This window comes from Anopheles gambiae, chromosome 3 (assembly GCF_943734735.2).
Source record: "Anopheles gambiae chromosome 3, idAnoGambNW_F1_1, whole genome shotgun sequence".
Taxonomy (NCBI): domain Eukaryota; kingdom Metazoa; phylum Arthropoda; class Insecta; order Diptera; family Culicidae; genus Anopheles; species Anopheles gambiae.
The window spans coordinates 51348285-51364163 of NC_064602.1; the positions used below are offsets into that span (position 1 = coordinate 51348285).

At 43.4% G+C, this 15879-nt stretch overlaps 1 protein-coding gene across 1 annotated transcript; it reads right to left on the reverse strand.

Annotated features, from left to right (window-relative positions):
- Positions 1–1665: 1665 nt before the first annotated feature.
- LOC133394107 (uncharacterized protein K02A2.6-like) lies at positions 1666–14469 on the reverse strand. The gene is made up of 4 exons (XM_061663044.1): positions 7996–14469; positions 4495–7828; positions 2823–4408; positions 1666–2749 (listed from the first exon to the last, which is right to left on the reverse strand). Exon 1 carries the CDS (start codon positions 8977–8979, stop codon positions 8056–8058), a length of 924 nt encoding a protein of 307 aa, XP_061519028.1. The 5' UTR covers positions 8980–14469; the 3' UTR covers positions 1666–2749; positions 2823–4408; positions 4495–7828; positions 7996–8055.
- Between the last annotated feature and the right edge of the window lie 1410 nt (positions 14470–15879).

Consider the following 15879-nt stretch of genomic DNA (forward strand, 5'->3'; position numbering starts at 1 on the left):
CGTTCAATGGATAGCAATGGATCCGTGTGAATGTTCTTAAGTCTAATATTAATTTAAGATAAGTAGAAAGGTCATCTTAATAATTCGTTTCTAAGGCAGTGTTTAAAGGATTGCACTGAGTTTCGAAAATCAAACAAATGACGAACTTCGTTAAACACCCTAATCATGAAGTTGAGGGGGTCTCTAGATCCATATCCAGTTCGACTACGGTTCAGGGAAAGTAGCGGACGAGAACGAAGCTGAACAGCAGGCGCGTAAAGGTTTAACTGCTGGAGCAGGGATGAACAGTCGATGTTACTTTGCAGTAAACCAGCCACAAACAGTTGTTGCGCGGTACGGCGTCTGATATGGAGCGGTTGCAGTCCGAGAAGCTGAAGTCGCGTTTCATAAGGTGGTAACTGACTGCGAGGTGGCCAAGGTAACAAGCATGTTGCGTATCGGGATAAGCGACGCTGTATCGATTCCATTCTTTCGGAAAGTCTTTGGGTTGAGGGCTTCCAGACAACACAGGCGTATTCGAGTACCGGGCGGATAATACCGCAGTATAACGCGTTGATGCAGACTGGGTCTTTGAAATCTCTTGTTATCCGAAACAACATGCCAAGCAATTGATTACCTCGGGTAATCACCTCCTCCGTTTGCTGGTCAAATGACAGCTTTGAATCAAGTATGACTCCGAGGTCCTTCATAGCATTAGTGCGTTCTATAGGTTAACCGTTAACTGTGTAGCTGGTGTTCCTAATTTCTCGTGCTCGTGTGAATGAAATGACTCGGTATTTTTCAATGCAAAGGCTCAGGCAGTTCCGATTGCACCATTGGCGAAAATCGAATAGGTATTGCTGTACCTCGGAGTGGTCTGTGTCATTCTTTATCGTCATGTAGATTTTAATGTCATCTGCATACATTAAATGATTCGCTGCTGGTACTACATACAATAGGTCGTTGATGAACAGTACGAACAGTAGTGGACCCAAGTTGCTACCTTGTGGCTTACCAGATGATGCAATGAAAGACCTTGAATGGCACCGTTGGAAACACACAGCATACGATAGATTGACAAGGTACGATTCTAACATACTAAATATTAAATTTTAAATTTCGCCCAAGTCCCAACTTATTCATCTTGGCTAAAAAGATGTTGTGATCGATGCTATCAAAAGCAGCCTTTAAATCCATATAAACTGCATCTGTTTGCATCCTGCTATCCATGTTACGGAGACATTGTGATGTAAAGTCAACAAGGTTAGTAATCGTCGACCGCTTTGGAACGAAACCGTGTTGTTGAGGGCTGATATAGTGGTATGAAACCGTGAGTAAACTTGTTTGGATCACTTTCTCAAAATCTTCGGCCCCAGCACAGAGTGATGTTATGCCTCTATAGTTGGCTGCATCTTCCTTGTCGCCTTTTTTAAATATGGGGACAATTCATGAACTTTTCCAAATAGAGGGGAATCCTCCTTGTTGCAGTGAAAAATTAAATAATTTGGTGAAGATCGGCGCTATGGACTCACAGCATCGACTGAGAATGACGGCAGGAATACCATCTGGGCCAGGACTAGCTTTGGGCTTGACTGCTTTGAGCACATTTAGAACAGATTCTTGTGATATATTAGTTAAATTTTTTGGGCAGAGGTATTTGCACAATAAATGAATAATTACAGAGCGTTCACAATACAAAATAATAGGATCGAGTTTATTCACGTCTTAACGAGAACGAGAAAAAAGGAAGAAGAAAATGATGCGCACTTTAGGCCCGTCACACCGCATTGTTTATCTGTCAAACAGATGATGTTGGCAGCTCTGTTATGGCAATCAGGATTATGGCAAAGATCAGTTGATGTTGCAACAAAATTAAGGTCGATGACATCATTAGGAGTATTAATTAAAGCGTTGGTGATAATATTGTCGTCAGTAGTTGAGATTGTGTATGCCTCCTCGAATCTACACGCAAATATGTCACAAATATCTGAAGCAGTTGAACCACCTCGGTCATTGTGGTAAATAGATTTAGGTGTCACATTCGTATTACTGCGTTTCTTACGACAACTCCAGAGAGCTTTGGGCCTTTTGATGAAATTCTTCTCCAACCGAGACAAGTACCCACCGTAGCGTATTTTATTGTAACTACGGTACAAGCGAGTTGTTTCATTTAATATGCATTTGTTAACATGTGATCGGTTCTTCGTATATTTTTTTAATGCAGCTGCCTTAGCTCTTTTAAGTTTTTTTAGGTGGCGGTCAGACCAAGCAGGGCCGCTCATTGGTGTGATAATTGGTACACATGAATCAAACGAGGATAAAAGAAAGCGTATAAATATCGATACATCTTCATCAACAGAATTAAACTGGCTAATTCTGAACTGGCTATTAAAATTGGTTGTGAGCTCGTCAAGCCGAGTAAAATTGGTTTTATAAAAATTCATCCTAGATCTACTTGCCTGAGTCAGTGTAGGATTAGGCATTGTGCTTGGAATTCGAACCGTTAAATCGATGACTGGATGGTACAGGTCAGGAGAGATTAGTGGTGTTGGGCAGGGGTGCAAATCGATGCAGTAAGTTGCGGCAATAAAATTTGCGAATACTAAGTCGAGCTGCCGGTTAAGCGAGTTTTTGATACAGCTTATTTGATAAAGATCGCTAGCGTTAATTTCATCCAAAAACCGGGATCTGACCGAAGATGATGAATTTGCCACATAATGCGCGAACGATGATGAGTGACCAAATGTTTGTTGCGATGGTGACCATGATACTGCCGAAAAATTAAAATTTCGAAACAGAAATATTAGATCATTAGTTTTTGCATGGTTTACTATTGCACTTACACTTTCAATCACAGATGTAAGAGTATTTGTGTCGTTAGCTCGATTAGGAGGTATGTAAACAGTCCCGATGAATATCGTGCAAGATGAAAGGCGAACGGTAACCCACACTTGCTCAAGTGAGTTACTAGGTAGAGTGAGTTCACGGGTGTTCAATAAGAATGAGCATGCGATCAGTGCGCCACCATCACGAGTATGCATACTGTTGGACAAGCTACGATCACATCTATACACCGAATAGCCCGGGTCAAACAGTAGCGATGATGGAATTAAATTGTCAAGCCAGGTTTCGGTGAGTATTGTTATCTGATATTTAGCGTCCAATGTGTTCAATCCGAATTCTGTGAGTTTGGTACGTAGTCCTCTAACATTTTGGTAGTGAAAATGTATATCACATGGTTTCAAAGCAGTGTCAGTCGGTTTGGCATGTGAAATGTTTTTAATATCGCGAACTGAAAACATTTTCAAGTGAGTTGCTGTGTTAGTGCGTGCGTGGTCATTACATGAAGTGTTAGTGTGCGAATAGCGACTGGCTGATGCTTCTTGTGTGCGTATGCTTCATGAGCTGTGTTCGTGATGAACGTCATTGTTTTGAGCCGTACGATCAGCTGGGATAGGTGAATGCTCCATATCATGCACTATTGGTTGCACATTACTAGGTGACGAACTATTTGGCTTTTCATTGATGGTTTGCTCTGCCGGTTTCGGAATATTATCGATAGGCACTGCATTGACAGTTGACAGCTGTCGACTAAGTGTGTTTTCTCACTGTGTTCCGCGTGAATTCGTGAATTATTTTGTCGTTTAGGCCTAATTTTCGTCAAACTGCCGCTTAGCTGTGACATAGGCTGTCTCTGGTGGTCCTGCCTTCAATTGTTCGTCACAACCATTCCTGACTTTGCTGTATTCCTGCGTTTGTTCCTGAGTCCTGTGGCATCTATCTGCAACGGCAACTAAAATGGAGGGAGTTTGTTGTGACTGCTCTGTGCCACTTGAATCGCTTGAATGTGGTATTATGTGCTCGTTCTGTGATGCTGTATATCACTCAGCGTGCACTAAATTATCTTTCACTGTGATCGAAGAGGTAAAACGGACGGCATCTCTTCATTGGAGCTGTGTAGGGTGTTCGAATGCTCTTGGCAACCCACATAGTAAAGCAGTTAAATCCATCCATCCAAATCCAATCCATCCATGGCATCCGTGAGGGCTTTGCCAGTTTTGCCGCGGCTCACCAAGCTCCTAGCGAACGCTTCAACGTACCGCCCCCAGATGCCCTCCCGAGTGGAAAGCGTAGAAGGTTGTTCCGTGACGTTGTTGCATTCACGGAAGCCATTGTTGTTGACAATGCTCCACTATACCCTGTAAATACAAACACCGACAATACTCACCAAAGAAATCGCCCTTCACTACCACCAATAATAACAGGAACCGATACCACCACCACGTCGATCCCAACCGTGTCACAACTACCAAGAACAAACTATATGTGGCTACATCTGTTTAAGTTAGCTAAAACCGTCACCGTTGACCAGGTAGTGTCGATGGTAAAATCACAGTTGGACACCACGGACGTCATTGCTTTTAGTATGCTGAAAGCGGGAACAACCATTAGCTCGGTTAGTTCACTAACTTTTAAGGTTAGAATTATCGCTGCTCTTCGAGATAAAGCACTTACCGCAGGATCTTGGCCGGTCGGGCTCGGTGTGCGTGAGTTTATCTCACTCCCGCAAAGGCCGTCTCACCATCGTCCTGAACTTACCAACACAAACACACCTATACCTGTTCGACATAGCCCGATGCACCCTGTACAATTATCACCCGATATGAATTGTACCTTAATATCGCCTGCTCCACCAAAAACAACTACAGCTACACCAAACACCGTTAAAATGCACCAAACTACTATTCAACACTTTTTTCTTAAGTAACAATCACACAACTGTTTCCTCAAAAGGCACTGTGCCACTGAATCTGACTAGTCACTTGTTTACACGAAATAACAACACGTCAACGACACGATCTCTCACCGATGACCATGCACCAACCTACACACGCATACCACTCAATGTCCGTTCCACGTCTATAACTGTATACTATCAGAACGGGCGAGGTTTACGATCCAAAGCTGATGAGTTCCGTTTAACTGTGTTACCCGGCGCTCTAGCACCAATCGAACACGACATCGAATGTAATCCGTATCAATAAACGATGCGCAATCTCAGATTGCGCATATATTCGTTTTATCAAAACATAAGTCATTTGACGTAGCCAACCCTGAGCTATAAACGTCATTTCCATACATTTTCAGATTGCGCCAAGATTGCGCATAAATCTTCATGATTATATGTCTGAGATATATAATTTTTTTTGACAGATAAATATATCAAACCGACCCGTTTGACAGATAAATATATGCGCAATCTGAGATTGCGCATCGTCTATTGCTACGGTATGGGATTTGACATGTTTGTCTTGTTTGTGTCTGACAGTGCACCTCCATATGATTATATGGGTTTGTTCGAGTCGGTTGTCGTGTTCGATTGGAGCCAGAGCGCAGCCTTAGAAGCGGACTATGATGTTGTGGTACTCACTGAGACTTGGCTCGATCCCAGCCTTCCCACAGCTCTCCTATTTGGCGAGGCGCACTGTGTCTATCGATGCGATAGAAATGCCGCAAACAGCTCTCTATCTCGAGGCGGTGGAGTACTAATTGCGGTGAGTTCCGCTCTCCGCTCTCATGCGCTTCCAGTGCTTGCGCAAACACTTGAATTCGCTTGCATTTGCATTCAGCTCCCGACGTACCGATTATACATTGCTGCTGCCTACCTTCCTCCCAACCACAGCACGGAGGAAGGAAAAATAAATGCATTACTGGACACCGTCAACAGCATTTGCGACACACTAGGTCCAAACGACAGATTCGTGCTCGTGGGAGACTTTAACCAACCCATTCTTTCCTGGTCGCCTGCGCAATCGAATCATGAAACCCCTTTTGTGTTTTTTGAACCTCATACTAATTCAGTTCGTAGCGCCCAATTCGTCGATGGACTGCACCATAATGCGCTTTACCAACTTAATAACAACACTAACTCTATGGGGCGCATTTTAGACCTTGCATACGGAAATTGGTCAAGTGCAACAACTTCTTCGCTCGTACGCGTCAGCGAGCACCCGCTGCTGCCAAAAGACTGCTATCACCCACCGCTCGAATTTGATTTGGAAATCACAGCATTGTCCATGAAACACGCTACCACTGTTACGGAAATAAAGCTCAATTACGCACGTGCTGACCTTACTAAACTCAAGAGACTGATCTGCTCCTTCAACCAATCCTTTGAATGCTCTAACTATACATCCATTGACCATGCCACGAACGATTTCTCAGAGTTTATGCGGGCCGCATTGCGTGAATGTGGTCCTATTAAAAAGCCCCATCGCGGACCGCCGTGGGGTGACCGCACATTGCATGCCCTAAAAAAAGCAAAGCGAGCCGCTTATGACTATTTGCGCGTTAGTCGGTCCACACCGTGTCGGCTTTACTACAATGGTGTTCATGCACTTTATCGACGTTATAATAGAGTCTGCTATCGTCGATATATACGCCACACTGAACGAAGCTTGCGAAAGTACCCTCGCCGCTTTTGGAGCTTTGCCGACAACATGCGCAAGTCAACTGGCCTCCCCGGGACTATTCGGTACAGGAACCTTTTCATCACTGTGGAAGGTCTCATGGCTAACACCCATCCACAAAAAGGGCAGCAAAAACGAAACAGTGAACTATCGAGGTATTACCTCTTTAGCTGCCTGCGCCAAAGTATTCGAGCACCTCATCTATGAACCATTAATAGCATCTGCCGGCAAATACATCAGCACCAACCAACATGGATTCATGCCTAAGACATCAACTACGACAAATCTGATGCAATTCGTTAGCGGCTGTTATAAGTCCATTGATGATGGTATGCAGGTTGATGTCATTTACACGGACATTAAGGCGGCTTTTGACAGTGTGTCCCACAACATTCTTCTGGCAAAACTTGATAGACTTGGATTATCACCATCCCTGGTTAAGTGGATGAAATCGTATTTATGTGGTCGTTCATATGCAGTTAGAATGGGCTCCCACCAATCTAGATCTATCGGTGCCTCTTCCGGCGTACCCCAGGGCAGCAACCTGGGGCCTCTGTTGTTTCTGCTCTACATAAACGACTTGTGCACGGCACTCCCGGATAATAGTTGCCTACTCTACGCAGATGATGCTAAAATCTATCGTGAAATCCGTGAGCCCGAGGACCATCGTCAACCTCAAGCCGCTTTGACTGAATTTGTCTCCTGGTGCAAGCGTAACGCACTAAGCGTCTGTATCGATAAATGCGCCATAATCTCATTCAGCCGCGCTCCAAGAGCTCCAGCGCTGTTTAATTATACGCTTGATGGTCAGAACCTCGAAAGAGTGAACTGTGTAAAGGATCTAGGAGTCCTCCTAGATGCTAAACTCTCCTTCGAAGAACAGATAGACCAAGTAGTCGCTAGTGGCAATCGTCTACTTGGCTTGGTCATAAACATGACGCGCGAGCTTCGTGATCCTATGTGTTTCAAGACACTGTACTGCGCACTTATCAGACCACTGCTGGAATATGCTAGCATTGTTTGGTGGCCAGCATCTATTCGGGCACTTGCGCGGCTAGAGTCCATCCAACGGAAGGCAATGCGCTTTGCCCTTCGTAATTGGCCGCGTCGTCTCGACTACAGAACTAGGTGTTTGCTGCTTGGAATCCCGCCTCTCGCCGAACGTGTTGAGTACACCAGACTAGCATTTATCACGGGAATCTTAAACGGAACCATCGACTGTCCCGAGCTGCTTTCAAGGATTCACCTCTATGTTCCTGACAGAATACTCCGTCGCCGACCAATGCTGGCAGTCGCTGAAACCCGAACAACATTTGGCTCTCGCAACCCCCTTCTTTGTATGTGCCGTCTATTAAATTCAGCTGACGATATTTATGAACCTGGAATGACGATAACGGAATTGACTTCACTTTTAAGTGTTCGGAATGCGTTCAACAATCTATCTATCTATATATATATATATATATATATAAATCTCGTGTCACGGCGTTTGTTGCGAGCAAACTCCGAAACGGCTGGATCATTTTCAACGAAACTTTGCACACACCTTATGGTGGTATGAGAATAGGTTTTAAGATTTAAAAATCGTTCAGATGTTATACTAAACTTAATTTAATAATGATTTTCTAACTCCCATACAAAGAGCAGGATTGTTGTTGTGTTGTATACAGCACTTTGACACTTGGTGTAAGGTGCCTGGCGGTTTACACTCGATGATCGGATCCTGAGGGGATACGGGCACGATATAACTATCCCAAGTAAAAAAGCAATAATGGAATATTTTAGTTTTTTTTCGCTTTTCTATTTTCGCCGCAGCTATTGCTTTAATAATACCTTGATTTTGGTGTTCAACAGCTCCATTGGACTGAGCGCTTAGTGGTATGGACTTACGAACCTTTACTCCCTTATGCTCCCAAAATTCTATAAACTCTTTACTTTGAAAAGGAGGCCCATTATCACTTTGGATAGCTAGTGGTAAACCCCATGTCTTGAAAATCTTGCATAATGATGCATTGGTTGAACTTGCATCAATAAGCCTTAACTCCATAACGTGCAAAAAACGAGAGTACGTATCGACGCAAACCAGTAAATGACCTGAGCTACACTCTTGTACTGAAAGAAAATCAATTTGTAGTACCTCCCAAGGCCCTTCCGGAAGAATTCGACTTATTAATGGGACTGGTGGATTTCTCTTTGACATGGATAAAGAGGTCATACAGTTACTAACGTAAATCTGGGCAACTTTAGACATATTGGCCCACCAGAAATGGTCCCGTAGAATTCTTTTGGTGGCGCTGCTGCCCACATGACCTTCATGTGCTGTAGTCAATGCCTTTTCCCTTAACGATTTAGGCAAAACAACTAGATCGTCTTTGAAAACTAGGGAATCAAGGGTCCTCAGCTGCTTTGACAAACATTCGAAACGACTCAGATGCCGTGGCCATTTGCCTGATTTTATACCTAGCCGTACTTCTGCTAACTCTTCGTCTTCTTCTGATGCAAGCTCGATATCTGACCATGACATACTCATATTCAACGTACAGTATCGGACATTAAGATAGAACCCTGGTGTTTTCAACGCACCGTGCACTTGTTTTGCCACGTTACTTGTGTTTGTGTGTGTGTGTGTGTGTGTGTGTGTGTGTGTGTGTGTGTGTGTGTGTGTGTGTGTGTGTGTGTGTGTGTGTGTGTGTGTGTGTGCGGGTTTTTGTGTGAAGAAACGTAGCTTGACATGGTTTCATATTGCGTTGCAAGCATTCTGTTTATGTGTGTTATCATGTGAAACAGCGTGTGTTTACACTTGGATAAAAGCTAAAGTTTGCATCGACAGCAGCGCTTGTTCCTCGGACGAGAACGCAGGTGTGCTGTTTCATGAATGTGAATACGACACCGGTGCGAAATGAAAACGCGCACAATAGCAATGAACTTGGCATTCCCTCACAGTTGTTTCACCAGTGCACGCCATTGAAAGGCATGCGTGCATCTCTGCGTTAAACGTTGTGTGCGCATGGGAAACTTTGTGTGTGCATTGAGCAAGAGCGCAGGTGTTCTTTTCAATGGGCGTTTTTCGTTGGCCTGTTCTGGTTTTGAATGGGTAGATGCTCACTCGCTTACTCATTGATAGTTTTTATCAATACGCTTTTTTGCTGCTCGACAACGATGTGATTCATCGCGTATAAAAGCAGAACGCAGGCAGTGCACGGCATCAGTCGTGTCCAAGTTTTTAACCAGTGTGTTCTTGACGGTCTAAGCAAGCAATTTTAGTAACAATGGGTCAAGGTAAACATTGTACCGATTATCAGCGCCATATCATTAAGCGAATGGCGGCTGCTGGCATTAAGCGCAGAACGATCGAGTTCGTGATGGAACGATCGCGCACCTTTGTGGCAAACGCGCTTCGGACAACCGAAACGCGCAAGTCACCCGGACGTCCTCGTAAGACCACGGAGGAGGAAGACCGTAAGATCATAAACATATCGAAGAAACATCCGTTTAGCTCGGCACCAGAGATCCGAGGCAGACTGAAATTGGCGGTGACGCCGAGAACAGTTCAGCGAAGATTGGTCAGTGCCGGGCTACTCGCGCGAGTGCCACGCAAAGTGCCCAATTTAACACCTGCGCATAAAAACGCACGGGTGTTATTTGCAATTGAGCACATGTTCTCCGATGAGGAGGATTGGCGCAGGGTTTTGTGGTCAGACGAGTCGAAATTCAATCGACAGGGGTCGGACGGACGCAGGTTGGTTCGGCGCCCTGTTAATTGTGCTCTTGATCCGAAGTACTCCTTCAAAACTTTCAAGCATGGCGGTGGTAGTCTCATGGTGTGGGGATGCTTCTCCTACTATGGGATGGGTCCGTTGGTTCGAATCCACGGTAATTTAAATCGTTTTGGGTATCGAGACATTCTTGATACCCATTTGCTATCGCATGCTAGGAAGAACCTTCCTCGGTCTTGGATGTTTATGCAAGACAACGATTCTAAGCATACTTCCGGGACTGTCCAAACTTGGCTTGCTGACAACAATGTCAAAACAATGAAGTGGCCTGCCCTTAGCCCGGATCTCAATCCCATTGAGAACCTCTGGGCAATATTCAAGAAGAGGCTGGGTAAAAACATACCGGAAGATCTGGATCACCTCTTCGATCACATGCAAGAGGTGTGGAGCAAAATTCCACCTAAAACGATCCAAAATCTGGTGATGTCGATGCGTCAACGCATGATAAATGTCATCGTGGGCGACGGCAATAAGATCAAAAACTGAGCTTATTGCATTTTTGAATAGGGATCACTGCTCGCGAGGGCGGTGGTCCTGCTAATTACAACAAAAACCTAACCCAAAACACAAAAAAACTACTAACAAATCTATCCGAAACGACATACTTGTGAAACAAACACACACACCAATACACATTCAAACATACATACACACACCCACACACACACACAGATGCATACACACACACATTTACACACACACATACACACACATGCACACACACACAAACACAAACACACAAACCACACATAAACCTGTCCCAACGGGTGCATGCTGCGTTGAAAACACTATGGTCCTATCATTCTGTCCGATACTGTATCAAGAGCGTATAACATATGCCTTTCGTTGTCGTCGTCGAACGGCTCATCTACTTGAGACTCATTTATCAGGCGAGACAATACATCCGCAATGTTCTGATCTCGGGGAATACATTTAATTTGGAAATTAAACGGTAAGAGACGAAGGGCCCACGTTTCTGCGCGTGTAACCGATCTTTTCCCTGATCTATATTGGCTGCCAAAGATAAATTTGTTTGCTTCCGAATCAGTCCAAATGGTAAAACTGATATTCGTAAGGTAATAACTAAATCGCTCGACTGCCCATTCTATAGCTAACGCCTCCTTCTGTGTGTGAGGGTAACGCTTTTCTACTTTCGCTAACGACTTCGAGATACAAGCTATTATTCGAGGCTTTTCAACTTCATCGAACTGAACCAGTACCGCTCCTAATCCAAGTGGGGAGGCATCCACAAATCCGTCCACTCCGTCCTATCTTTGTGATCAAAGTATCCTAGTTTTGCGATTGAATTTCTTTTTATCTCGTCGAACTCAAAATCATCATACTTCGTCCAATAAAATGTATTTGAATTTGCTAGTGCTCTCAACTTTTCTGTCCTTTCCGCTGGTCATGTAAATCGATGAGGTTCGAAACCGTCAACGGCGAAACGGTCACCGGTTTTGAACAGCATCATTCGAATGCGTTTCGAAAGATTGCGCTTGCGTTCCGAAACGCACTTTGACCCGATAACCTCGTGTCCCCACGTCAGGTTATCGATACGTCATGTGGGAGCGTGCGTGAGAGAGAATTTTGTGCGTAAATTCTCTCTTAGCATCCTGGGGAATCGGCTATCGTGGGTTTCGTGCGATCGATCAGCGGATCGATCGAGCATTCGTATACGTGTAGTTGAGTGGAATAAATGATATTATTATAACGTTTTAAAGACATTCCACGTCCTAGTGTTTTTTAGCCTTTTTTGCGACTTCGTGAGAGAATACGGCTCTGCTGGGAGTAAATTTCTCTATAAAATTTATAAGAACCAAAAAACTTTTCATTTCTTGAACAGTTTCTGGCTTGCGGAATCCTGCAATAGCTTTCCTTTTATCTTCATCAATACGCCAACCGTCGTGAGAAAGAAGGAAGCCTAAAAATTTTACGGATTGTTTACCAAAAACACATTTAGCCGGGTTTAACATAACATTATGTTGTCGCAAGCGAGATAAAACATCACCAAGATTTCTATCATGCTCTTCTTTCGTGTTCCCAAATACGAGGATATCGTCAAGGTAATTCACCGTACCGGGACAATTTCCTAACACAACTGTCTGCAGAGTTTCCTGGAATATGTCTGGAGCATTGCACAGGCCGAAAGGTAAACGTATGAATCGATATGTATCGCTCCCAGAGAAAAAAATTGTTAAGTGTCGGCACGACTCGTCTAAAACGATATGGTAAAAAGCGTTGGTGAGATCGATGGTTGAGAACCAGTGAGCCTCTCGAAGTCTAGCAAGTATTTCTTCCAAAGTAGGCATCCTAAAAGGAGTTCTTATGACGCATTTGTTTGGCCCTCTCAAATCTACAACTAATCTAATATCCTGTTTACCCTTAGGCACTACTAATAGTGACGAGCAAAACGATTTATCCATGCCACTGGTTACCTTCTCTATTATATCGGATGCTAATAAGTCCTGCTTCCGGTCTCGTAGTACAGTCGTCAACTCGTACAACTTAACAACATGCCCGTCATGGGTTCGATCCCCAAATAGACCGTGCCGCCATACGTAGGATTGACTATCCTGCTATGGGGGGAAATCAATTAGTCACTGAAAGCCAAAGCCCACTAGTGGTACAGGCAGGCCTTGACCGACAACGGTTGTTGAGCCAAAGAAGAAGAAGAAGAAGAATAAGTCCTGCAGCCTCATCTCAACCTCTGCTTTAAATGCCGGAGGAATGTTTGTAAACACTTTCCTTGATGGTGGCAAATTTCTGTCATAGGAAAGCAATACCGGTGGCACATTAAACTTTGGAAAATGCGTTTGCACTTCTACAGCACACGTTTCTCGTGGACTTGTAACATGTTTCATTTCTTTTGAGTCTATTATTGGAACCTGTAGACCTAGCTGTAATACGCTATACCTAGTTGCTGTGCTACGCCCTAACAGTGCTTTCGCTCCCGGAACCACATAAAATTTTTCAAGCAAGCAAGGGCGGTCTGCTGTGATGGTAAATTCGGCTAAGAAAGAAGCCACGACCTTTATCGGCTGGGTAGTTGCGTATGCCTTCAATGGTTTGTCAGTTCCTTCCTTTATGGCGTAAATTGGGTGAGATAAAGGATCACTCATCAGCCGATTGAAAACGCCGTCCCCGATAGTGTTCACCTCAGCACCCGAATCTATTAAAAAATTAACAGCAACTCCGGCCACAGAACCTATAACAGAACCTGTGCTTTCCATACCAAGCCGGTCCAATGAGCACATCACGTATTCCTTTTTTACTTTTCCTTCTGATGCACCGTTAAATAATGCTGTAGCAGGATTAATCGCTGCACATGCGTTGTCCTTCGATTCTGCAATAGTCTGTGGATAACAGATCCGCTGAACACTAGTACTTACTGGTCCGAATGTGCCCCCGCCTATTGTTCTGATGGCGTTGCTCCCTGGTGAATTTGGTGCAATATTCTAAAATTAAAAAATAAGTATGAATACACAAGGCAAATTGCATTTTCTTTTCCAACGAAAGAACTTCTAATCATAATTTATTCTAAATAGTGAACAACATAATGTGACCCCTTCAGGAAGGATTAGAGCCCTCATATCCCGCACTTACAACTTGCTCGTCTAATTCAGCCGTCAGTGCTGCGATTTTTCGTGTTTTTGGTAAGGGTGCCTTTTCTCCTTCTTCAATGTTTTCACGCTTCGTACCATGAGATGTACACGCTCTTTGAATATGGCCCTTTGTTTGACATCGATGACAGAATTTTTCTATAGCGAAGCAACTATCTGGGCGATGACCCGTACTTGTGCAACGCCAACAAGGTTTTGTCGTATAAAAACTAGGCCCATTCGCACGATGAAATCCTCCTCGATTCCGCGGAAAATGACCCCGTCCTCGAAAGTCTGATGTTGATCTGCGTAGGAATCGAGGGTCTGCATAGGACACTGCCATTACACTCGCCATGTCTTCCTTGGGATGATTCTTACTAAAAATCTCCTCAGCCTGCTTTTCTATCTCCGTACTCCGTACCCAATCTACAAGTTCTTGAAGGGATCTTCCCTTACGAGCAGCTTTTCTAGCAACGTCTCGCACTTTACGATTATTGGCATTGTGTTGAATTACATCAGCCACTGTTTCCACGAGTTGATCGTTCACGTACCCACAAAGTTTAGCCACTGCCGCTACACGTCGCACGTACTTAAGATCCGGTTCATCCGTACCCTGTGGCATGGATCGAAGTTTTTGACGTTGGAACAAAACATACGGGGCGACTAAGGGCTTCGAACGACGAGATTCGTTCGTCGCGGTTGTCAGAAGACGCTCACTTGGCGCTCAGTTTTAAAATAACGTACCATTGAGAGCCTGTAAGAAACGCGTGAAAGAATGAGTTCTACCTGCCGGGGTCGAACGTTCCCGTTTGTATGGGGAGAAATCCGCGAGGTTTTGCGTTGCGGATTTGGAACGAATGTTGTTTTCAATGTAACGTTTTGCTTTAAATTTTGCTTTAAATGATTGAAGTGAATTGAACTTAGAGGTATGTAACATTTTGAAAATGTTTTGTGATCAATTTCCAATGACATAAATTTTCATCAGTTTTGAAAATGTATATAAAAAACAAAATATATCAGAATAAAAATAAACATACAAATATCTATAATAATATAGTTATATAAATACAATATGTATATATATATCTTCTTCTTTGGCTCAACAACCGATGTCGGTCAAGGCCTGCCTGTACCCACTTGTGGGCTTGGCTGTCAGTGACTAATTGATTGATATATATATATATATATATATATATATATATATATATATATATATATATATATATATATATATATATATATATATATATATATATATATATATATATATATATATATATATGTATATATATATTTCAAGAAAGTGCTGCCTTATAATTGATAACAAATCATCCAATAATAATGTATCGAATGAAATCCAATACCAACGGCAAAAAATCGGCAAAATCAAAATTCAAAACATAACTATCCTTAAATCGTAGATATTAACGTCTTTAAATGCTTGACAGTTGTATCTCATGATTCTCATTCTCTCATGAGCTTCGAACGGATTTCGTCGTTCGAAGGCGGTACTCGCCCCGATAGTCTCGCGAACCAAAGTATTCTCGAAGCCGCGTTCGAGTATGGATGAGAAACCACGTTAGGGCCAAGGATAATGTATTTAGAAGGTTGATTTTTTTCGCTTTTGCTGGGCGACATTGTGGGGGACATCTGTCACTCTCTGCATACAAATTTCATTACCCCGCACCAGCCCTCCCCGATTTTTATACCGGAGCCCCCGGAAGAGAAATGTCAAGTCGAGAAATGTCATTTTGCTCAGAACAACTTCCCAAGCGAGTGAAAAAGTCACTTTTCGGCTGTGTTTTCGATTGATATTTCGTGCACGATTTGACAAACGAAATAGTGTACGAGATTCAGACTTTTTTCGGCACATACCCAAACGAGTAAAAATGTCACTTTTCGGCTGTTTTTTCGATTGATATTTCGTGCACGATTTGACAAACGAAACAGTGTACGAGATTCAGACTTTTTTCGGCACATAACCACAACAGCGTGCAATGGCATATTTTCTATCTTCATTGCACGTCTAGCGTTACACATTTTGAGGTTAAATAG

Bases quoted from the DNA above. Each gene is read 5' to 3' on its own strand.
- LOC133394107 (XM_061663044.1), bottom strand. From the start codon at position 8,979: ATGAGTATGTCATGGTCAGATATCGAGCTTGCATCAGAAGAAGACGAA.